Source organism: Athalia rosae, chromosome 7 (genome assembly GCF_917208135.1).
Source record: "Athalia rosae chromosome 7, iyAthRosa1.1, whole genome shotgun sequence".
Lineage (NCBI taxonomy): Eukaryota > Metazoa > Arthropoda > Insecta > Hymenoptera > Athaliidae > Athalia > Athalia rosae.
The window spans coordinates 9497135-9523267 of record NC_064032.1 but is presented as its reverse complement, the minus strand read 5'-3'; the positions used below and the strand labels follow the sequence as shown (position 1 = coordinate 9523267).

Genomic DNA, 26133 nt, shown 5'->3' with positions numbered 1-26133 from the left:
TTTTGTGGTTGATTTGAAACTATTTACGTTAGATCAACTGAATAAAAAAATTGGTGGGTTTGACTTTGGGTCCGAAAACAATAAAAACAGACCTCCCTTCTTAAGAAAAGAAAAGCTGAAAATTAGTCGATTGGGAATGTCCGCTTCACAGACAATAACATTTGTCAGGTACCTTGGTCTCATAATTGGTGATTTGATTCCAGAAAATAATTCTTACTGGAATTTGTATATTTGCCTCAGACAAATATTTGAGATACTTATGTCACGTTCATGCACTCTGCAGGATTCAATATATTTAGAGACACTGATAAAAGAACATCATGAAGTGTATATAAAATTATTTGGCAAAACGCTAAAGCCAAAAATGCATTTTATGGTACATTACCCTCGTTTGATGCGTTCCTTAGGGCCCCTGTGCAATATTTGGTGCATGCGTTTCGAAGGAAAACACAAGCCGCTAAAAATTGCTGCGCATATTACAACGTCTCGTGTGAATTTACCTTACACTTTATCAGTAAAACATCAGCTGCAATTATGCAGAAGATTCATAAATAATATCGGCCTTCAAAGTAAACCATCAATTGGTTGTGATATTAGTCGAAATATTGAGAGTCACCATTTTTTTTCGAAATTCGGGAAACTCTTGTTTGATTCTGATCGCTCAGTATCATGGATAAAAATTAAAGGATCGACCTATAAACCAAAAATGGTTCTTAATATAGGGTTCGAAGATTACTTACCCGTTTTTGCTACCATAATATTAGTTTGCCTCGATGATAATCAGGATTTAAGTTTTATTGTTCGTTTGTTAAAAAGTATATCAGGCGATAGTCACTTTCAAGCGTATGTCGTCGAATCGACGGACGTATGGCTGCGCCAACCATACTCTTCATTGCCCAATTATATTACATCTTGGGTGCATAACCATGCATCGGGCGAATCATTCGTTATTTTAAATTAGTCCTTCCTTAAATTTCCTTAAATTAGTCCGTCCTGATTTATATAATGCAAAAAAGTAACATGTATGTACTAACTATGTGCTATGTATTCACTATGTGTGTGTCTATACTATGGTCCAAGAGAATATATATATTATAATCACTACGCAAACATATTTTATTTCATAGCCCACATACCCAATGTGAACAAGTTCCGAATGTGTATCAATTTTCAGAGCAGCTGTTGGATGGAAATTTGTTGTGAATACCGAATAAATAAATACTGCATTTGGTAGCGGCAACATGATGGTATTTTGTACCGAAAACAAAGCAAAATTTCTTTTAGACATGGCAGTTTCCCATTTAGCAATCTTAGCCAAACGATTTTTCGTACTACACACCAAATAAAAACGTTATTGTAGACAAAAGGTCGGTAATTTGGTAGCTGTAACCGAACCATGTTTCGTATTAGCAACAAAAGCAAAAGACAGTCGAGGCAAACTGCTTTGTTTTCGTAACAAAACTCCCAGTTGTAATACGTTTTGCTGCGCTGACGAAATTATTTTTTTGGATAGATTTTGTCATACATACAAAACGAATAAGTAACACCTACAAAACAAGGCTAGCAATATTTTTTTGTACATCTAACAAGAAATTTAGTTGTTTAAATAATAAACAAATTTTTTTGTTAGTCCAACCCTTTTTTTGTTATTACAACAAAAAGTTTTTCTCTGTGCACCGTTAATTTCAGAAATATTACAAAAATATCATAATGTTAAATATATGTCGTTAACAGATTTAGCGAATGGTTATTGGCAAATTGAATTAGAACAAAAATCACGTCCATTTACAGCCTTTTTGCATGGATCAAACTTGTACCAATTTTGCCGCATTCCCTTTGGACTTAAGACTGCTGGGAGTGGATTTGTAAGAGCATTAAATTTGATATTGGGTAAAGAATTTGAATCTTTCTTAACATATTATATTGATGATCTCCTAATCACATCAACTAATTTTGAAGAACATATGAAACACATCGAACTATTATTTGACAAGTTGCAAAAGAACAATGTTACATTGAAATTATCAAAATCACTCTTTTTCAAATCAGAAGTACCATTTCTGGGATTCATATTATCTACACAGGGTATCCGACCTAACCCGGACAAATTGCAAATTATTCAAAATTTTGAAAACCCTAAAAATTTAAAACAGTTGCAGCAATTTATAGGTGTATGCAATTACTACCGTCAATTTAGTATTAAACATTCTAATTTCATTCATCCTTTTCGAAATTTATTAAGTAATAAGAAACCGTGGTTGTCGACTGATAATCACTCTAAAGCATTTCAAAATTTGAAAAATAATTTCGTAAACAGTGTAACATTAAGTCACATTATACCAGGCAAGCCATACAAAATACAAACAGATGCTAGCGATAAAGGAATCAGTGGAATTATATATCAAATCTTCGAAGATAATTGCTATATAACATCAATCGTTAGTAGATGCCTATCAATACATGAAAAAAACTATACAACTACTGAAAAAGAACTCCTCGCAATTGTGTATTCATTGACTAAATTTAAAATATATTTATTTGGCCAAAAATTCGAAATCATAACAGATCACAAGGCTTTGATATTTTTGAATAATACTTCTTTTCAAAATTCAAGACTTCTAAGATGGTCTCTCTGGCTACAACAATTTGATTTTCAAGTAAAACATTGTCAAGGAAAAGACAACGTTATTGCTGATTTTCTGAGTAGAAATCCTGATAGTAGATTTCACCAAGAAGATAATGTCAAACAAGTGATTATTTCAAAAATTCTCAAAGATACTCCTTGTTCATCTGTTACAACATATTCAATATTGAATTTAATTAAAGAATATACTATTTTGGACTCTGAATTAATCAAACAATTTAAAAACATAAGTCATCTTCAAAAGAATGATACGCTTTTACAAGATTATTTCGAAAATAATGAACTTAATAAATACGAAAAATATAAAATTCATCACGGAGTGTTATTTTATCAAGATAAAGAAGAAACAAATGCCAGACTCGTTTTACCTGATAGTCTAACATGTGCAGTAATAGATAAGGCACATTCCAAATTAGGACACGTAGGAGTGTATAAAACAACTCACTATCTAAAAATTTATTTTTATTGGAAAGGAATGAACCGGGATATTAAAAAATTTGTGATTTCGTGTGACTTGTGTCAACGAGTAAAACATTTATCTCTGTCAATGGAAGGTCAATACCAAATGATAAAATCTAACAATCCACTAGACTTGGTAACAGTTGATTATTATGGTCCACTGCCAAAATCAGTTTCAGGTGTGCAATATATATTTGTAGTAATAGACTCCTTTTCGAAACTTGTCAAATTATATCCGATTAAAAAAGCAAACACTTCAATTTCCTTACATAAAATTATAAATGATTTTATTCCAAATGTAGGTAAACCAAAGTGTATACTATCAGATAATGGTACGCAGTTTACGTCACCAAATTGGAAAAATTCACTGGAAAAACTAAATATTCGAGTTTCGTACTCTTCCATACGCCATCCACAATCCAATCCCACAGAAAGATGTATGAGAGAACTAGGCCGGCTATTTAGAACTTTATGCGCTGAGAGTCATACGAAATGGGCAAAATTTGTAAAAGAAATCGAAGCAATTTTAAATATAACAACTCATCATTCAACTGGCCTAATACCATATGAGCTACATTACAATAAACTACCAACCGAAAAAATTAGGAAAATAATTAAATTCCCAGAAACAGTAAATATAGATCACCAGGTTAAAATTTTATTAGCTAGAGAAAAATTATTAAATCAGTTTAATAGAAGAAAAAACAATCAAAAAAGTATTTCAAAAGTAAATTTAGGTGTAGGAGATTTGGTTTTACTTAAAGTACCCCAACAATCAGACGCGTTTAAAAAAGTTACTAAAAAATTTTTTCATTTATTCTACGGTCCGTATCGTATATTGAAACAGATTAACGAAAATGCTTTTGTATTAGTAGACCCAAACGATTCCACTAAAATAACAGGAACATATAATAGAATAAGTCTACGTAAATATAATCAACCTGTCATGGATATCAAATGATGAGACGAAATGACTTTAAAAAAAAAAAAAAAAAAAAAAAAAAAAAGCGACTTAAGTTTGAATTGTTAAAACTTGTATACGTAAATAACTAAATTACTTGACGTAGATATTGTTAGTAATCTGAATAACAAATGATATGACGAGATGAAAATAGTATAAGATGTATGGTTGTAATAGAATTAAGACGCATGAAAATGAAAACAAAAACAAAAACAAAAGGTCGAGAGTATAAAACACACAATTTAAGTTTATTTCATAAACATTTTCAATGTTCATAAAATAAAAGGGGGATAATGTAACGGGTGTAATAGAAAGAAAGAAGAGAGAGAAAGAATAAGAAGAATGGTGGGGAAGGAAGGTGGATTTTGGACATTGGACAATAAGCTAATGGTGAGAAAGACATAAGGTGTTAAGACGTAAGGGGGTCGAGCTCGCTCAGAAATCGATCACTCAAATTTTAATATACTGACGTAAACAACAGTTAATAATTATAAAGAGAAATAACAAGTGTACACGAGTGATCCACATTAATGAACAATCTTTTAATCTACGATACGAGTCGACCCTAGTAGACTGTTAAATAAAAAATTGTGTTGTTAAATATATTTATTGAGTCCTGATTGATGTCACGTGGTTGGTGTTCTGTCCGTATAATAATTTTTACCTAATCGACGCAGACCCCAGAGTCAAAGAAAATATCCACACACTTGTCTTTCTCATTATTATTCAAATTTGGGACTGTCGGTTGAAAAAACGAGCTCAAAGAATGACGCATTTTTTTATTTTGTTCTTCTCTTTGCTGTACTTTCTTCCGTTTTTGTGCTCCCGACAGTACTTTGGGATTCATTATCTTACAGAAAGTTTTTTGTTTCTGTTTGAGTGAAAATAGAAAATAATTAATCTCACAATGTGACGTCATTCAAAAAGCGTTAGATTTTCGATTCATTTGAATAAATAGAGAGTAGATATTGAAGAATGGAATCTGTGAGATATGAGAGGCGCCATAGCTGAGTTGATGGCTAATAATGATATAATAATCTTCGAACTTAACTTGTTAGTTATATAATTTTAGACGGAAATATATGTACTAACCAATTTATTATTCCGTGGTGTCTTATTATAGTTGTATTTTTCTAACTGAACAACCACTAAGGCACTAAACAGTCCGAGTTTTTCATGAACGATCTGAGCGCTTTCTTAAATCGTTACAATAAACAACAGATCAACCGATACCTCGTTGCCAATAGCAAATGCAGTTGCGTTGTGCAATCGCGACAGTCATTTGTCACATTCGTGGGCACGCGGCATCATCGCCGAAGACGCGCGGCATGCATAGGAATGTTGAAATGATGGTGTGTTAGGTTTCGGACTCGGCACCAGAGAGCAAATCGTTATTTTTTTGTTTTTTATTGTCAAATATGAAAATGATAAAGGCTTGCGAATGGACCCCTAAAGTTTCGGGCCCCCAGCATTTGCCTACGTTGCCTAGGCGGAAAAACGGCGTTGCCTCTAGTCTAGTCAACAAGTGCCTTTTAGTCAAATTTGAGTTAGCCTTCGCTAAATTTAATGTTTAGGTGGTTTTTGGATCCAGAATGAGCTCGAAAAACTTCAGGAATCGCATGACAACCCGGTTGAAAAAATTACAAAAGTAATAAACAATTCAGTGAAAAAAAAAGTAGGGTTTGGTTTTTTGCGGATATCTCGAAAACCATTGCAGTTATCTGAAATTCGAAAAAAGATTCGAAAAGAGCAGAGAACGTACTAAAAAAGGCTCAACCTCCCTGAACTGCACCACGAATATTTCTAATTTCAATTGAGCTATGAAAAAATAACCGATGACGCCTGATTCGGCTCCCGCGCATGGTGCTCGTTTCGGAAACATAAGCAAAAAATAGATATTTATCGCGGCGGAGCGGGCGTAATTTTAACATCCGAGGCGTAGCCGAGAAAGGAAATTCACGCTCGTTTCCGAACATTCGCGTCACAAACATTAAAGCGAATATCGAAAAAAAGTCGTTGTAAAAATCGCAACTTCACGGTCGAGTGACATACAATATTTTTTGTCATCATCGCTCCATAAGTATAACTTTTGAGGAAAAGGAGGCAAATAATGAGATATTTAAATTTTATGAATTTTCACAAGAGCAAAAGAACCTTATTTTCATAATAATTATTTTTATTAACATTAGGCCCGCTTCGTAATAAACTGCCAGCAGTAGAATAATTAGCGCCACTCGATAGTAACTAAGCTTGAAATCATTGGTCGGTACACTAGAATGTGACTTTTTTTCTACAATCTCTCTCAATTTCGTCTGGGTGTACACGGAAAGTTCGTAAAAAAAATGTACTTACTGGAAGTGAGTGTATGGTAGAGCAGAGATTAGGGGGGAGATTGCTGACCGGCATAGGAACTATACTAGCCAATGCGGGGAGGGTGTCGAGGTAAAGTGTGCCCACTTTTGATTGGTTTCTCAAACTGCGCAAGCGTAAACCGTATATGCCGCGCATAGACGATGCCGCGTACCCACGCCCGCACCTAACCTATTGTGAATAATAACATCTGTACCGTCTGTCCATCCGAGCACAGGAAAATAAATTAGAACGAAAAATATAATCGAGAATCGTCAATCCTCAAAATGGTGTTATGTTCCGTACCGTGATGTAAAAATAGATCAGATTAGCGAAATCGGAAGAGAAGGATTCATAATCGAAATAAAGACCCTAAAACTACATTTGGTCGGTCAAAATTTATTTCAAAATTTAGCGGACCATGGACGTGACCAATCCTTGCCAATGGAGAATCATCCTGGGCACTTGAAACGTGCCATTGTCCAAAAATATATGTATAAAAATCAGGCTACATTCCATAGCATTAACCACATTGGATAAGTCCAAAAGCAACCGACAATTATACGTGTAACAAATTTGTCCTATTCAATGGACAGTAATAATTTATTCTGCAATCACTTTCAAGTTTTCTAATCCTGAACTGGGTGATCGTTTAATCGATAACTGGGAGCGGGAAAGGCGTTGGTCGATAATGATGAAAACTGAATTAATTGGCGCGCCGAGATTTCAATTGTTTAAACATTGTTCATATTGCTAGCATCAAAAAATTCAACAAATTGAAGAAGAAAGCATTGCGGTAAGTAAAAATCGAATAACAGTGATATGCATGACTAGTTTCAGTAGCAACTAATCAATATTTGCAAGTAATTATAACATTGGGTATATTAATGTTATTGTATTTTGCTTTTAACAGCAATATTGTTATCGTTGATGGTTACACATACATGTAACCTGTAAATTTGCATGGCATATCCATTCACTCGATGACCCATATCAAATTTGTTCATTTCTCGGGAATATTTTTGCAAGTAATTATGTGATCAGTGTTTAGAGGATATAACATACACTAAGAATATGGTGAATTTTGAGAATTTTTTTTCTTGTGAAAAATCAATTGCCTGACTCAAATGATCGCGATTTTAGTGATTTCCAAAAAAAGTCTAGAGAATTGACATGTAACATCAAATATTTTGGAATGCGTATGAAATTTCTGTTAAAAAAAATGTTCACTGGATGAGAATAATTGTTGAAATTGACCATGCTTGTGCTTTTCGAGGGTGTCATGTAGCTCATAACAATTTACAATTGAAATTGGCTGTATTTTATAATTCTACGATTTCACATCAATGCAGAACATGGACTTGGCCATTATTGAGGCCAGGCTCAAAGAGCTGGATGCGACCAGGGCGCTCCTCCTGGCCATGAAGGCGGCCCAGCAGCCGAATCCCACCGAACACAAGGGTGAAGCCGGTGTTGTGGGAGAAAAGGTAAATCGATAGAATGGGTCAATAGTTTTTTTCCATAAGTCGTAAGCGGTGAATGTAAATGGTGAAAACAAAGGTCTCTACTTCCTTATTTTATTCTATTGATAGGTAATTACCTTTGTTACGCTATATTGATTTGCAGTGCAAAATGAAATCTATGATGTAATAGGTTGAATTTTTTTCAGAAGTGTCTATTTATTCGATTCATGCAAAATTTCACGTTGTTTACTCATGCTTCGCATCGCAAATATTTTGTTGTATTTTTTTCTCCTTGAAAGATTGTTGTATTATATTCGCACGATTCCATCGAGCCGATCAATCGCCTCTTCAGGATCAATATCAAAGTTATCCTAGGCCAAAAGTTATTAACATGGATCGTGTATTGTGAAATAAGTAAATATAGTAAATGCAGAACAATCTTCCAACAGAAAATGAAGATCGGTAAATGATCGCGTTATAAATGATCAGCGGAAATCGTGCAATTTTCTATCAACCACAAAAAAGACACTCCTGCGACAATTCTAATTCTTTACATCATGAACTTGATTTTTCACATCAAATTCAACGTAGGGAGACGACAATATGGAATAAAAATCTGGAAAAATTGGAGTTTTTGTTTCCGCCATTCGGGGCTGATTGAACTTTTTTGAAATTTCGGATCCATTTAGGGACTACCCTTACTGCCCATAGCAATGAGAAGTATGAGATGAATCGGTAGATTAATACAATAACAGCATAGCTGTTAACAAAAATACAAGAATGCAAAACTTAACAGATCAATTAACGAATTAACAGGCAGTTGAAAAGGTTCAAGCGGCTGGTGGAGGCGGGAGTCTCAAAAGAAAGCATCGGGCCGGAAGAGATAAGGATGCGAGGAGAAATAAGTGAGTGTTCCAAGTAACATTGGCATGTGGCATTATCGGATACGACAGAATTATCATGCCGCATACAATTTGCTGTTCGTTGAAAACTTCATTCATGTAAAAGTATCTCGAATACCTCACTTAAGTACCATTCTCATAATTAAAAAATGAAGTCACAGCCGTTTGTCAAGCGTTTTGGCGTGAGGCAATTGTGTGAATTGGAGTGGATTTGCTCTAATGATCGATATTGTTGAAGGTACAAATGGTCAGAATCTATGTCAGCACGTAAAGCTGCTAGCAAAGGAGGGAAAAAAAGCGGCAATGACGAGAGGAAAAATGAAAAAGAGGAGAAGGAAAAGTGGAAGAAGAGCAGAGGGCAAGGAAAGAAGAGCGGCTACCGTAACAACAAAAAATGGTGACCGAAGAATGTTGCGAGTGCAGCTGATGGGCCTCAGCCCATCACCTACACAAATTGTATTTTCGGTGCCCAGGGGCTGCCAGCGCATTAAAAGCGCTTTTTATCAATATTATTATTATTGTTATGACAAAAATACCTATTAATAATTATTTTTGAACAAAGAACGACGATTTTTATTTTTCTGGCCAATTAGGATATACTGCGAGAAATCCAAGTATTATTTTGAAGAGCAGAACCAAGCCTAATCCAAAGCTAGTCTACAAAGTACTTTGGTCTACGAATTATCTACTATTGTATACAAATGTCTTATACCACATCCATACATACGCACAATCTTTAAATAGTCTATCATTTCACGTTAGATCCGCTCTTTAGATACCTAATATTCATGACAAAAAAAACTTTCAATAGTTTCATCGATGGATTTCATTCTTCACAACTAACAATAAGTCGACTCGATAAATTTTGTCAAAGGAATAACCACTTTACTTTGCTAGTAAAAGATGATTCAAAACATGGATAATGAGGGGCTCACCCTTCAAAACACTCCCTGTATTTATCAAAATTTAACAGAATCCTGAATTCGCACAAAAACATCCATTTTTTAATACTCGTCAAGCGTACGCACCCCCCGAACAGCGTTGGATCCATCCAATTGTCTCATATTAGTTGATTTAAAAATTCTGTTTCTATCGAATATACATTTCAGAATCTCATACTTTTTGTAACAAATGGAAGTTGGGGAAGTCGCAAAATTACCAAGTTTTACAATATAATAACGTTAAGATATTTTTTTTTTTCAATGAGGATTTCAATTTTTACCGTAAAGATTATCTTGCTGGCTCACCGAATCAATTTCTACGTGCGATGCATTCAAAAAAATTGCGGAAACAAATGCGGCGTCTGTGAAAATATCAATAGCGGATAAAAATTCGATAATCGATTCGACAATCGATTCATCGCCACCCACTTCATTGCTTATATCAGATGAATTTGATTATTCATGTTTGTTATTCTTGAAAAATCAACATCGTGTCAGGGCTTAATACGCGACAATCATACCTTCGTATAGAAGTCCAAAAGTGTGAAGTATCGTGATCCAACGACATTGATAGATATTTTATAAACAATACACGACCCTTCCACAAATATAATGCAATTTAGGTTCGTCTCAAGGGCTCGCGATTTTCGGTGAGTTGAATCGTGTCTCCTAAAAATTAGCGACTTCTTTGAGTCGAATTTCCATAAGTATTTGTGTCTTTTCTGATTCTTCGCTCGAATTGGGCGGAAAGAATTGTGCAACCTCAATCAATCGCCCCAACTGAGCAAAAAAGATCATAACATTTCAATTCATCGCCCCAATCGGGCGGAAAGAATTGTAAAGTAATTTGAGTGGTTTCTTGTCTTAACTGTGCGAAAAGAAATTCGTAATACATTACACACATTATTTGTGAACATGGACGCTCCGGTTACCAAAAAAAAATTGTCACATAGTACCACATGCATTTATTATCGCTGTGGCGCACGAAGTAGAGAAAACGTACCTGGTCTCCGATTCCATGCTCTTCCGATTAGGGATAGAGACCGGCTAAGCACGTGGCTCGTCAATAGTGGACGAGACGACTTAGCTACCGAATCTGATCGAGAATTGCAGAAGCTCGCTTTATGTGGTATGCATTTCTCAGAAAACGACGTTTTTCCTCGATCAGGGTGGTTGAAGCGTGATGCTGTGCCTCGCCCTTTCGAACCAGATTATGAAAGGGAACCGAGCGAAGTTCCGTCTTTCGAGATGCGGCAAGAATGGCGCAGAACAAGGCACGTCTCGCTTACATGGCTGAAAACACAGCGCAGCTTGATTGTAAAGCTCACAAAACAGAACCTTCGTCTACGCAAAAGAGCAAATGCGCAAGATGAGAAAATAAGACGTTTGCGAGAATGCATTCGTCAAGGATCATTCTCTGACGAGGGTTTGGTTGAAGCATTACGTCCTCGCATTCATGGTTTTCTTTTGACCTTTGTGATGATGCAGCTCTTCCATAAGCCAGGAAACTCTTTTACGGAAGAGGAGCGGCAACTTTCGATGAAGATGCATTATGCGTCTCCCAGTCTCTATTGGAAAATGAGAAACGAACTGGGTCTTGTGTTACCATCGATAAGCATCATTAAGGAATGGTTTAGTTTGATCCGCTTATGGCCAGGTATTTGCTCGACAGTTTTTCAATCCTTGAAAACTAAAGCCTCCGTTATGGAGCCCAAAGAGAGGAACTGCGTACTGATTTTCGACGAGATGAAAATCAGAAAAGGTCTCGATTTTCATGAATCGCTTCAAAAAATTGAAGGATACGAGGACCTTGGCAGTTTGGGCTGTTCATCCGCGGTGACGACTACTGCGCTAGTTTTCATGGTGCGAGGATTGTTATGCAACTGGAAACAGCCGCTAGCATATGTCCTAAGCGGTACAGGTGTAGATTCTGCTAACTTGGGCTCACTGTTGGACATGATTTTGCATAAAATCAACGAACCGGGTCTACGAGTCTGGGCTATGGTATGTGATCAAGGTACTAGCAATCAAAGTGCCACGCATGCGAGGACGCGCGACGGTGAACCATACTTCATGTTTAACGGCGCGAAAATTTACACGCTCTTCGATATTCCTCACTTATTCAAAAGTATAAGGAATCAGCTCATACTCCGCAACTTCCAACTCGGTGAGAATACGGAAGTATCATGGATGGATCTCAAATCCTTATGGGCTATCGAAGAAAACAAAACTACAAGGGCAGCTTGTAAACTAACTAGAAAGCACGTCTACCCTCACGACTCTGGCAAAATGAAGTGTCGTCTGGCGCTTCAGGTATTTAGCCGCAGGGTAGCCGCGGCTCTGGAAACTGCTTCGGTAACAGGTCAAATAATTAGCAAGACCAGCATGAACACGGCTAGGTTTTTTGAGCTGTTGAACGATCTTTTTGACAATTTGAATAGTCACGGTCCAATAGATCCGAATCGAAACAAGTGTGCGATGTCTGACTTTCGTTCTAACGTTCAAGAAAACTTAGAACGGGCACTAGAGGTATCTTCCAAGTGGCGAACTATCACTAAGGATGGTTTGAAGATTCCTCCATGCTTCCGAGGCTTGCAATCGACCATCAGAGGTATCTTGCAACTGTGGCAAGATTTGAGAGCAGAGGGTGTCAGATTCTTCCTAGTAGCTCGTGTCAATCAAGATCCCGTTGAGAATTTGTTCTCCAAGATCCGTACGTACGGAGGGACTTTTAATCCCAATCCCACGGCGAAAGCTTTCCGGCAAATCCTACAGAAAAATATGACTCTGAACTTGCTGAGCAGTGAAGCTCGTGCTCGCGAACTAGAGAATACGCTTGACCGTCTCTCCGTCGACATTGAAGACGAGTCGCAGGTGCGGGCAAATGTCAACCATGTTGTCATCGACGTTGACGAGAATCCCGAGGCAACTCTCGAGATTTGTGCCATTGAGTACTTCGCTGGCTACATTGCTAGGCGGTGTATCCAGCGTACTGAATGTGCGCGTTGTCACGAGACTCTGCTCGACACAACGCTACAGCTGGAACGTAGTGAGCAAGTACTCGTATATTTTCGGGCTTACGAGACAGCCGACGGCTTAGAGCTCGGACATCTCTGCGCTCCATCGAAAGAATTCTCTTTCGCCTTTAGGCTGCTAACTGCTGCATTCGATAACATATTTCCGGTTATCAAAGGAGAGTACGGAATCCTGGACAAGGCTTTCAGTCTCATTGTCTCGGTAGTGCACAGCCGTTTTCCCAGCTGGTTCGATGATCAAGTTTGCAAAGAACATCGAAAAGCCATGGCATACGACGTGATGACGATTAAAGTCCGTAAGGTCACCAAGTGGCAGGGAAACGCCGAAAGAGTCCCGAAACCTCGGGGGCAGGCCTCTGAGACACAGCGGAAGCTGGCGATTCTTAAAAGCGCTTAGCTTCTTCCTCTCGGCTGAAATGCATCTCGAACGGAATATTCTGCACATATTTAACGCTATATTCAACACTTTTTATTTGCATCATATTCATTAGACCGCGCCAAAAAAACGACAATTTTTTTTTCGCTTCACGTTCTCTATATCATTCCCAGTTCGGACAAAACATCCCCGATTTGAGTTCTGGAGACTTAGAATACCGTGTACCCCTTTTTGGATCACTTTTACTTTCGTTCCCAAAATATCGTGGATATTATCCAACCACATTTCGATATGAGAACTGAATGATCCAATTCCTATGAGGCAAGCTGCCATATGGGAGACAAATCCGTGGTGAAAGCATACGAATGCCTTTTACTCGGGCTATTGGACAAATTTTCACTAGGGAAGCCTGTAATTTCTTTTCGCAAAAAAAAACAAAAATTCTAGAAATACTTCAGCGTAGGTTCAACATATACCTGTATAATTCAGCGAGTTGTAACCGGAAACGTACGAGCGGTGAAAGTACTCAATAATTGGTCGCCAATCGCCATATGATATACAAATATTCCAGGTAGACAGAAATTACAGGCTGCAAATCAATCGGCCTCCACGTGGCGTCTCCTGGAAATACTCGTAGTCGAGTAGCTAACAGATTGATTGATTGGGCGAAATTCCTTTTTCGGATTAAAAAAAATCTTTTTTTTTACGGAATCTTGTACTTAAAGGTCTGAAGTAAATGTGTGGTAAATATCATGTCGAAATTAAAAAAATTGCTATAGTGTTAGCAGGGAAATAATATACAATATATAAAACTTAATATGTGTTATCATAAACTGTACTTGAAATTTCAAACGAGTTTTTCTCGACATAGCTTTTTGGCAATTGGTTGGCATGATATCTAAAAAAGTATTGACCGATCGGCATCAAATGTTTACTGCATAACGAGCATTGTTTTTTTATAAGCTACAAATCCTACCCCCGACCTAAGAAATTTTTTTTTTTCGACCCACTCTAATGTATATGGAGTGAAACACCGTTCGTTTTTTTGTATCAGACCAACTGGAGGGTAAAAAACATGCCAACCATTGCCGGACGCACTCGCGCGGCGTCATGGTCGAGGACGGATGGCAAGCGTGTTTCCGCAGGAAACTTATTGAAAAAATGGTGCAATTGCCTGAATATATAACAAATACATGTGCAAAGCTCGAATCCAATCCACCGAATAGTTTCGTCAATAAAAAATGTCAAATGAAGCCGTAATTTCACCTCAATAAAGCAGAATGCCCCCTCAAGTTTCGTTTAATTTCTTTCAATTCTTATATTTCCTACTTATTTTTTTATAATAACTACTTTTTGAAACTCGTCGAAAAAAACGGCGAAGTAGAATTACTTGGTTTGGTACGTAACATCACTGCCTATTCGGGAGCAAGCAGAACAAGTGATAACTTGTATAGTTACCTAGCACGCGCGCGTCAGTACAGTTAGCGGTGCCGCTACGGCAGACGTGTTCTGCCGGACTCCTGCAGACGGCGCCTTAGTACGGTACACTAAACTCTCCACGGGGAGTTCCGTAAGGCTGGCTCTCTTTAGTACGAAGTATAGTTACTCAATGGTTCTAGTCGAGCCCAACATATACTGTGAATTTGGTCGAAATCGGTGACGACGAGTTCTCAGCCTCCCCTTGTGAGTTGCTCCATTGCTCTGACTGGCAATGAGTTGAAATCGCAGAACGCCGCGCGCCAGCGAGAATCGATTGTGTGCGTGCATATCATTTACAGGGACCCGTATGCGTGTAAGTGACCGACTGCAGCGCACCAAGTAGTGGGGAGGGAGAGCTCGGGCCGTCCGTGAGCCTTCGCATGTGGTAATCTCATGTACGCGAGATCGCTCTGCGTTGCGTAAAATCGGGCATTTTTTGTCAGCGCCATCTACTAGTGGGGAGGCAAAGCTCTTGTATATAAGGAAAAGTACATGAGCATACCCCCACCACGTCTTCCGCACCTCTATTCCTATCTACACTCAACGTGCGTACCGCCGGATTTTGGTGTCGATCCTCCGACGCATATGAAAAGAGACAGTCGGTACGCAAGGTGAGAGACCGCTGTATTTACTTTTATTGCTGATGAGTTCGTGTCCGAATTATGAAGGTGTCAACATTTCGTTGTAGTGGTATCGCACTGTGACGTTCAGTTTTACTGTTACAATATCTAGCCACACAATCTCACGCACTGCGCGGTTGCTCGAATGAACTGTATAAGCGTAATAACGGCAACTTCTTGCAACTCATAGAACTGTTCGCAAAATTCGATCCGATAATGGCCGAGCATGTATCACGTATCAGAAACGAAGAGACGCGGTGTCATTACCTGAGTAATAGAATTCAAAATGAAATTATTTCGTTGATGTCCAAAAAAATACGTGACTCTATAGTGGGTATGATAAAAATGGCAAAGTGGTACTCGATCATATTGGACTGCCCGCCCGACAAAAGTCGTATTGAACAGATGTCCATCATCATCAGATTCGTATCATATGATGAGAAGGCTAAAAAATTCGAAATAAGAGAACATTTTCTTGGATTTCTCCCTATTACTGACACCACGGGTAAAGGATTGACAGAGGTTATTCTTGATGAGCTACAGAATTTGGGTGTTGCCTTTTCTGATATGCGTGGTCACAACGGGGCGAACATGAAGGGCAAACATTCTGGGGTGCAAAATAGGATTCTGCAAAGAAACCCTCGAGCTTTCTTTGTCCCTTGCTCAGCTCATACCCTCAACCTCGTAGTTGGCGATGCTGCTGCGGCCACAGGTCAAACTACAGGCTTTTTTGAACTTATTCAAAAGCTGTACGTTTTTTTTTCGAGTTCCACGAGTAGGTGGGACGTGCTTAAAAAACATATCCCATCTCTGACTTTAAAAGCTGTCAGTGATACGCGTTGGGAAAGTAGGGTTGATGCCATCAAACCCGTGCGCTACCAGCTTGGGGAGATCTACGATGCACTTGTCGAAATCTCGCTCGATGAAAAAAATAATAATGCATTGAAATATGAGGCTAAGTGCTTAGCCCAATCGATCGCGAATTTTAAATTCATTTGTAGCGTGATCATTTGGTTCGATATTCTAAACAAAGTTAATGTCGCGTCAAAATTATTACAAAGTCCTGCTTTGAATATAGTTGAATGCTGTAGCATCTTAGACAAAACTATCGATTTTCTGAAGCAGTATAGATCTGAAGAAAGCTTTTCTAGAATATTGCACGAAGCGAGAGACTCAGCATCTGAAGTAGAGATAGAGCCAGTATTTCCCCCTGAAAACACGGTTCGCGTTCGGGGTAAAAAACGTAATTTCGAATACGAAGCTCGGGATGAATTTGTGCACAATCCGGAGAAACAATTCCGAATAGAATTTCTTTGCGATGTTGTTGATACGGCAGTGGTATCGATTGGAGAGAGATTTCAACAACTACAGGCACACAGCAATGATTTCAAATTCTTGTATGATATTCATGCTCTTAAGTCTTCAATGAAAGAAGAAATAATGAAGAGCTGCAAGGATTTACAGATAACATTAACAGATGAGGATCACATGGATATTGATGGGATTGATCTGTGTGACGAACTTATTAATCTGGCTTTGATCTTGCCTGCGAATCAATCCCCAATTGAAGTTTTGAATGACCTCGTGAAGAATGATCTTCTGTCGATTGTACCCAACGTTGTCATCGCCTTGCGGATATTATTGAGTTTACCCGTTTCAGTGGCGTCAGGAGAGCGGAGCTTCTCGAAATTGAAAATTATTAAAAATTATCTGCGATCGACAATGAGCCAGGAACGCTTAGTCGGATTAGCCACCATATCCATTGAGAGCGAATTATGTGATCTGATTGACTATCAGGAGCTTATTGCAGACTTTGCAAAAGTGAAAGCAAGAAAAATAAGTTTCGAGTAAAGGCTTTCGATGGGATGAAAAGTACAGTGGTTTGGAGTCATTATAAATACGGTAGGAGTGACGAACCACCGGGTCCACTGTCAATTATTCATCAATTGATTAACCGTTAGTATCAAAATATTTGTATTCGAAAAGGCGGTTTTTCTTAGCTTGCCCCAGGTGCCTGGAGGGTTAGGCACGGCGCTGGCTGGCATTTTTATTTTTGACATACTACCGTATGACTCTGACCAACGAATTCAGACTTATAAGTCTGAATTCGTTGACTCTGACTTTTCGCAACTTGTCCGCGCGCTCGGCGAAAATCTAAGTTTTGAGGATTTCGCTTCAGGACGCTGTTTTACACACAGAACGACTTGATACCCTGTGAGTCACGCGATTTCGCAAATTATTCTCTAGACCGATCGATATAATAATTCAACGTAACTGTTCAACTTGACCGACAGATATGTGACCGAGCAAAATTAGCCATGTTATACACGGTATCCATAAATTTTTAACGTTAGATACAGGATACGATACAGGTAACTTGTAAAATCTGAGGATTCTTTGGGAAAAAGTGTGGAACAAAAGTTGCAGAATCGTGAAAGGAAAATTCAATAACACATGATAATACCATAGATATATCGAACCTAATTCAGTTGAAAAATTCTGAGAAATTTTTTAATGCTTGATCTTCACTTGCATCATAGATGTATATATCTATCTTTCTATTCTTTTATATACCAACCTCAAGAGTTGAAAGTTCGTTGATATTTAGATTCAAAGGTCGCTCAAAAACATCTTAAGTACTTTACTTTGGAGGATAAAAAATTTTAAGCTACTTTTAGAAATCAAAGTATCTACTGGATATTTGTGGTATCTTTATCGTTTTTAGCATAGAATGCAATCGAATATTGAGAAAAAAAACCGAAAAAAATTCAATTTTGCACGATTTTGTGAATTGTGTTAAAATCTTGAGTGACCTCTGAAAATTATCTGTTTGAGCTGATCTTCGGAGGAGGCTCTCAAAACATGTGTGATACATTTTCATAGGAGACGCAGGAAGAAGAATATCCGTTTTTTTTGGGGGAAACCCTAATCCATATATGATAGGCTTATCGATTCGTAATTGAAAAAAAAATGTCTGAACATTTCAGCCTTTAAACTCAGGAATACGATATAAGTTGAAAAAGCACATTTTCCAGTATTAATTCCATCACAGATATATTATTGATCTCAGTTTTCTCTGTTCTAAAACGTTGTACTCGAATAATGTAAAAGAGTTCACTAGACCCCAAGTATAAAAGTGAAGAAAACATGTTGCAATCAATGTATCTGTACTGCAATACTTCTCGAACTCCTTATAACACCGTACCCCAAAATTCTATCAAATACCATCGAAATTTAAAATATACATCTGCCTCCTCTCGAAGACCTCAATACCTCATATTTCAAAGGTATACAGCTTATTGTTAGTAGTAACATAGATATATTGAACATATCTATGGTAGCATAGATATATTGAACACGTCTATGACGGTAGTGGAACACAATACACGGCCCATGAGAAGGTTCTGTTCAGTATACATATGTTTCTACATAGATACTATATCTATGGTTCTAACGTTCGGACAAGGTTTTTATTTCTATCATTCAATAGGTGATACAAATGAGTGCCCCTGCGAGAGACAAATCTGTGAACCATCAAGAGTGAACCCCCTTATCAATCGAAATCACCGCACTACATCTGTGACCTTAATGACAGTTGCTCAATGAAACCGGTGACCAAAATTACGAGTTCTTTCCTCTACAATTATGTACTTGAAAAACTGACAATAAGATGATCTTTCGAAAGCGCGAACTCACAAATTGCAACGGGATTATAAATGGCTTGAACTACTAACGTTCACTACTATTCACAACAAGACGACGATTGGAATTCATAATTCAGACATCAGATGCATTAGAACTACTGTCGCACTATATTTGTGGTGGAAGGAAAAGAACCAATACAAGCAGTATATTTTTTTAAATATATTTATTTATTAATAAGGGGCAGCGTCGCCGGCCCGCCATCTACCAATATTACTAACGGTAGTAATAGTGGTAGATGGCGGGTGCCCGGTTGCCCCCTCGGCGGCGGCGGTTGTTCCGCCGCTTCTTCTGTGCTGTGCCGTCGCCGCCCTTGGGTTTCGCCCGTGCCGGCTCCGGCTGCACGTTGTCCGCAGCGGGCTGCGGTGGCTGCTGCTGCCGCTGCAACTCTGCCACAGCAGCCCTCAGCGCCATCAACTCTCTGAGTAGTTCTCCAGCGGTGATCTGTGAATGATAATGATTATAAGCTATAATTTGATGAAGAGGTAGCACTCAAATCAGACACTTTCATTCGCACTGTATCTTTACAATTTTAATAGTTCTATTGACTTGGACTAGTTTTTCTAAGGGAATGCTTGTTGTGATATATGAGATATGTGAAATATGGGTCAGGACTCTTCGTACCACATTTAGTTTGTTGATACGCTTGATCATGTATATAGGGGAAGGCGGGGTAATACGAGGTACTTAACGAAAGCCCGAGCTTTCTGAAACTCAAGTATGACGAAAATTCTTCCTCTAATTTGTATTTGAAGTAAACGGGGACGATTTTCATTTACCATGAGAAAGAGAAAATTGAGAATTATTCTATTGTACCATAATAATATAGTATATTATGCATCTAGGGAAGGAAGCATGTGTTTTCGGTCGAGCGCCGATGTTTGCAGAACGAGTTGTAAGTCGAGGGCGCCGAAGGCGCCCGAGAGTGAAGACGAGTTCGGCAAACATCGCGCGAGACAAAACGCTTGCCCTTTCCCGTGGTGCATATACTATTTTCTATAACACATGCATTAAAAACGAGTGAAAAATACATATTGGAAATTACGAATTACTCATGCATTGGCAGGTTAAGTTACGACAAAGCGAGGTTTGCACGAGCACAAGGTGAAAATCCGCTCCTCCCGTGTGGCATATACTACTTCTTACCCGACTACGATAAAATGACCTAAAAAACCGCCGAAGGTGTGCATAATTCGGACTTTGCAGAAATGCGATCAAATAGTTACTACATCCTTGAAAAACTGAACTGTGATAGACCACTGTGCGTGACGGCGGGGTCCAGGGGCGGAGCCCCTGGTGGGGTCGAGGGGCGAAGCCCCCGTGGGGGGCCGGGGGGCAAAGCCCCCCGACTAAAAACATTATCAAAGATCTGATGTTTCATAAAAATCTTTCTAGCAAAATGAAAACCTTACATCTGTTTTTTCATATTCAATTATATCAGGATTATATATTTTATATTTTAAATATTTTCATATTTTTGTTTCTTATATTTTCAAGATGATTTTTATTGATGTTGAAATCACAAAGTTCTTTTTATATTTATGATAGTATCAAACTTAAACTATGTTCACTCTTATTCTCTTGGAATCACAGAATTTTCCCTAATTTTAATAGTATGCATAGGTACTGCAATCAAGCTTAACTTGAAATCAGTTTCTTATCTCTAATAGTAGGTACGTATATTTAGACTTATATATTTTATATTCAGGATATGTTTATCATCACAAATCAGTTTTTCTTATTATTAATATCATCCAATCATCTAAAAACCTCTGACAACCTTACTCTCGAGCCAAGAGTGGTTTTGTTACGTTTTATCACAGCTAATGAGCTAATAGAAAATTACAGAGGATTTCCCGGATTCCCTGTGTAATTAATTGTAACATTTGTACAATTTTCGAAAGTGAATACTTTTTGCTCCGGGCCACAATGCACTTTCGCTGTAGAAGGTACTGCGTTTATTGAATCGTCCATTTTAGGACGCTTTGGCGATGATATTTTGACACTGCGGTTGTCGGCTGAGGTTGCTGTTGAAGGCAAATTCAGAGAAGACATTATCATATCCCCGATATTTTTTTTGTTTCCTAAGGATTCTGCTATGTATCCCTCCGCAACAGTGCTTGATTTCCAGCCACCATGCCTCTTCAGCGTTTCCATGTTCGCTCCATTGTCAACAAGCATTGTTGCGGAGGTACGGCGAAAAGTATGGCCGGTGTATGATGCAGCATCAGGTAAATCAAGAAACTCAGCGATTTCTTTCGGCATACCGGCAAACTTGTTTTTTCCAATCACCTGCGCAGTACATTTACCATTTTGGTAATTTATGAAGAAGCGGCCGGAGGGTACATTTTCAGGACGGAGAGACTGATATCGTGTAACGTACTCCACACAATCCTCAGGAATTATGAAAGATCGTGGTAGCATCGTTTTAGTTTTAGGAACTTGGACCTGCAGTAGATTCCCTTGCTTTTTCATATCGCGTACTTGAATGTTTGTTAATTCATCGGTCCTCAATGCGCCGAAAATCCCAAAAATTAGAACGATCTGTAAATAACACAGTTGATTGTAAATAGAGTGTAGGTGTAGGTGTGTAGAGTGTATGTTATATGTATATACTGTAATTTTACCTTTGTTGCAAGATATTTGTCGTCTGGGGCCCTTGTCAAAAAAGACTGTACTTCCTCGGATGTAAATACGCTGGATTTTTTGCTGCGAAATCCACGTGACTGTTTTTTTAAAAAAGCCGATAATGTTTTGTAGCTGCTTATGTCAACTTTTTCTCTGATATTGATGGTGCTTTTGAGCTTCGAGTATAACGACCAGATAGTTGTAGGTTTATATTGTTGCGACATCTGATCGAAATATGCCAGTAAAACTGATTCCGAAGACGAATTCGCGCCTTTGGACGTTCTCCAGTCGGTGTATGCCTTGTAGGCGGATTCATAAACTTCTTTCGATTTATCCGGCAACAGGTGAAATGAAACTTTATCCGCTGCGTCACGTATATCAGGAGGCGTAGTTGGACGGTCATTTTCTGTAGTAGACTCCATTTTTGAGGTTAGAACACTTAAAACCGTTCGAACGGCGCCTTAGTCCTTCGGTTAGTATACAACTCGTCATGAAAACATCGTACTCAATATAGTTCTACGCTAGGGGCAGCACTTTCTTGGTTTATTACACGGCTACGAGAGTTTTTTTCCCGGCGGACAGAGTTTTTTTCCCGGCGGCGAGTTTATTTCCCTGCTGCCAGAGTTTTTTGCCCGCTGGCAAGTTTTTTGCCCGCTCGTCCGAAAACTGTGACTTCCATCCCGCCGAGGAGGGCAAAAAACACGAGTTTTTAATGCATGTGTTGTAGAAAGAATTATACTAACATTTAAAGTTATCACCATTTATATCCCTTTAAAATCGGTTATGGAGAAAAACTGATTTTAAAATCGACAGTGATGGTTACAGTCCTGATCGATCATTCAACAAAAAAATGGCTCACCTTCTATACATAAATTTGTGTCAAGTTCGAGTGATAAAAAATTGCAAAACTTTTCATCCAAAAAATCAGATTCAAGAAAGGAGTGTATTGGTGTGGATACAACTGTTTCTCCGAAAATAGATGAATTTTATGTGTGTTCATAGATATATATTGTGTGGTGATCAAACCGACAAGTTGTCTGTAATAGAAATCATCATAGGGAGAACTGCAACAATTTTTCAGAAAAAAATGCAGCATCTTTTCAAAAACGAATTCATGATTGAAGTGTTGATTTCGATTCGGTCTGAAACTATAATGTGTGTATGAACAATGAAGATCTGTTACGTACGTTTCGCTGTGGTGGCACCACAGCCTGTTCCTGCGGCGGGGTGGGGGAGGGGGCAGCCACCTCGACTGCCACCTCTGAATATGAGCGGCGCGGCCCCTTACTGCGCCTCTTCTGGGTATTGCATTCGTTATCTTTGTGAACAATGAAATATCACATTAGTACCAAAATTATTTATTTGAAAGGTAAATACCTCAGTGCGTGTAGTATATGCAGAATAATGGGGAATTCCACGCAAACTCGACAAGCCTCCGACCCTCACCATTTTTGTTTCGATCCATCTTTTTTTCTGACATTCAACTAACCCAGAATAGGTGAAAAAAAAAAAAATTATTCATAATTTTTCGAACACCCGAATTCCGTCACCGGTTTTTGAAAAACAAAAAATTGTTGCGCGCAACTATATGTTCAATGGCCTATTATATCTAGATCTGTAGATGGTATCGGACTTTGATACTAGGTCAATTTATTCGTCTTCAACACTACTCTTCGATGTATATTTTATCGATTGTCCACGAATTTTTCGAAGTCAGTTTCGAAAATTCAAAAATCAAAAAACTGAATTTTCGTAAAGTATGGCATTTTTGAATGCTTTAAAAAAAATCTCAAAGAATCTTCTCACCGAGTCTGAATTTCATACTACACGAAAATTCAGTTTTTTGATTTTTGAATTCTCGAAACTGACTTCGAAAAATTCGTGGACAATCGATAAAATATACATCGAAAAGTAGTGTTCAAGACGAACACATTGACCTAGTATCGAAGTCCGATCCCATCTACAGATCTAGATATAATAGGCCGTTGAACATATAGTTGCGCGCAACAATTTTTTGTTTTTTAAAAACCGGTGACGGAATTCGGATGTTCGAAAAATTATAAAATTTTTTTTTTTCACCTATCCTGGGTTAGTTGAATGTCAGAAGAAAGGATGGATCGAAACAAAAATGGTGAGGGTCGGAGGCTTGTCGAGTTCGCGGGGAATTCCCCTCCTGAATATATTTATGACGCTACCACGCCACCATAACGGCGGAAGACAGTTCAAAAAATATTTTACACGATAATTAGTGTCATCATCGGTTGAATTTCGTACAGTATGTTTCAATCAATAGAGCAGAAAAATTATCCCATTGAATCAACCCATTAGAAAATTTCAGAAAATGAATTGCAAATGCGAGCACCGATTTTACAATTTTTCAACTATCCCGGTTAGGGTTTACGTATGTGTTATTTCTGTATTTATAACCCAAATAAGACATTACATATGATCACACTGTATTTCTGACCGTCACATGTTACATAGCTGGTGTAATAATGAGAATTTAAGTCGGATGTGTGGCAAACAAAATATTAGTCAAATAAGCACTACTCACCGGCTATCATGGTTGTTTGATAAAAACTGATGAAATCGGTTGTATGTTGCATTGCGTCGGCGGCGTGATCCGAAATCTCTTCTGCGCAGTGCTACCACTAGGCAGCGCCAATCACGGCCGATTTCAGTTCTGTGCATGTGCGAGCTTTACCGCGTTCCTACTATACGGAATCGCGACCACATCTTTCTCACTTGGAAAAAGGGATGAAGAATTCACATATTCAACATCGCTTTTTCCAAAATTTCTGTAGCAGTTTTTGTATATGCTACGCTGGACATTACACAGCGCCATTTTAAAATTTATGCATATTTACTGCAAATTTTGATTCGCCATTATTGATGTGTGTAGTACGTACATACATACGTACGGTACAATCTATTTCTATGATCACTAAATTTTATAAATACTGGAGTTCAATGATAACGATGCATATTTTCGACCGATGTTTCTGGTTCAGAAAGTAGATGTGCGTGTGACACAAGCGGACATACCCCAACCACACTATCTCTTTCTCACTGCCCCCACTCCTATCGCGCGCGTTCCAGTATAGTATAGAGTAAGAACTATAGAGGCAGCACTATTGTCGAAAGTAGAGTGCCCTAGTGACAAGTTAGGAAAGCAGAGTGATGTAAACAGTATTTGAAATAGGTGATACAAGTTGGAAAAAATGCAGAAAATTATAAAATACACATCTTCTCCGCAGTTTTTTCAATTAGAATATTTACTTGCACTTCTGCTGTACGTACTAACATCGTCACAAGTATTAATATTACAAAAAAAAAACGTATGATCATCTACAATATTTTCACAAATCAGTTCATCAGTTTGACAGGTTACACTACGACTTGCTGCTTGGAGAGTAGTATGAGAAACATAAGTTTCCGAATTCTGTACTCCAATTTCGATAGAATTATGATGATCACCAACTGCAATGACAGTTTCATCACCAATATTAATCCCCTCATTATTGTTATTATGAGTCATTTTCTTCTTAGATTCTAGTTGCTTTGATCGTTCAAACCGTTGAAGAGATTGAATACATTTTTTGGTATTTTCTTTGCCCAGAAAAATTGTCGGTATGTAAGACGGATGTGAAGGGTTTTTTGACTTCTGATGATTGATGAAATGAGCACTACAAATTCGTGTGTTTCTATTTGGTTGTCAATCCTTTGGATGCTTTCTGAAATGAAATTTGAAAAAACTTGATTATTTTATCATTAAAACTTTTCATATTGTTATTTCTTGGATTGAACATATAATATTAAAGCCAATAACCACTTGAAATTTTTTTTCTGTATCAAACAAGCAAATTGGAGAAGAATTTTTTTCTATAAATTGTAAAGGTAAATTTCAAAATTTCCAAGTGTGAAATTTTCAAAACCTTTCTCGATGATTTTTTATTAATATTGTTGAAAAAATATTCCCAAGATTTCTCTGATGTCTATCTAGCTCAATATTATATTTATCATACATAAAATAATCAATAAAGTTTCTTGATTCAAATATTTTACTTACACGTACTGTTTTACTGCGTTTGTCCATTTTTTACGTTCAAAGGTTATCCATGATGTAATCAATGAACTTTCAGGAAAACGATAAAATTTCATCTGTGTATTATTTTTATATGGAATATTCGAACAGCCACGAATACAGCAGGATACTTTCCATGAAGACATGACGAAAATTTATTTTATTTCAAAAGAAAAATGAATAATTATAGAAGATTATCACGCAATTGGGTATTTGCAAGATTTTTATATTCCTTAACTTTTAGTATTTTCTAATTTTGTAGAATTTTTTTGAATTTTCGGAAAAAGTTTTTTTTGTTTTCTTCATAAATATTCCAATTATTTAATAAATAAAAAATAGTCGAAATTTAAACGAATTAGTAACTCTCTCTCGCGTATGTGACGTCATAGTGCATATTTTGTTTGAAATAGTTGGCGCCAATCTTTTGCGGTATACTTTTCTGAGCACGTGTAATCAGCTGATATGAAATCGGAGTTAGTGGCGAGAAAAG

The 26133-nt window shown here is 37.8% G+C and overlaps 4 protein-coding genes across 4 annotated transcripts; 2 read left to right on the top strand and 2 right to left on the bottom strand.

The window, feature by feature from the left end:
- The first annotated feature begins 7059 nt into the window (after positions 1 to 7059).
- On the top strand, positions 7060 to 9441 carry LOC125501643. The gene is made up of 4 exons (XM_048657916.1): positions 7060 to 7209; positions 7766 to 7900; positions 8693 to 8781; positions 9017 to 9441. The coding sequence occupies exons 2-4, from the start codon at positions 7769 to 7771 to the stop codon at positions 9177 to 9179; spliced, it is 384 nt and encodes a 127-aa protein (XP_048513873.1). The 5' UTR covers positions 7060 to 7209; positions 7766 to 7768; the 3' UTR covers positions 9180 to 9441.
- A 6133-nt stretch (positions 9442 to 15574) lies between these two features.
- Positions 15575 to 17080, top strand: LOC125501900 (zinc finger MYM-type protein 1-like). Its single transcript, XM_048659027.1, has one exon. It carries the CDS (start codon positions 15575 to 15577, stop codon positions 17078 to 17080), a length of 1506 nt encoding a protein of 501 aa, XP_048514984.1.
- Positions 17081 to 19045: 1965 nt separating this feature from the next.
- LOC125501642 lies at positions 19046 to 25500 on the bottom strand. Its single transcript, XM_048657913.1, has 3 exons — positions 24114 to 25500; positions 22747 to 22877; positions 19046 to 19375 (listed from the first exon to the last, which is right to left on the bottom strand). Exons 1-3 carry the CDS (start codon positions 24163 to 24165, stop codon positions 19148 to 19150), a joined length of 411 nt encoding a protein of 136 aa, XP_048513870.1. The 5' UTR covers positions 24166 to 25500; the 3' UTR covers positions 19046 to 19147.
- LOC125501640 lies at positions 20749 to 22283 on the bottom strand. Its single transcript, XM_048657910.1, has 2 exons — positions 21559 to 22283; positions 20749 to 21475 (listed from the first exon to the last, which is right to left on the bottom strand). The coding sequence occupies exons 1-2, from the start codon at positions 21979 to 21981 to the stop codon at positions 20774 to 20776; spliced, it is 1125 nt and encodes a 374-aa protein (XP_048513867.1). The 5' UTR covers positions 21982 to 22283; the 3' UTR covers positions 20749 to 20773.
- Positions 25501 to 26133: the final 633 nt, after the last annotated feature.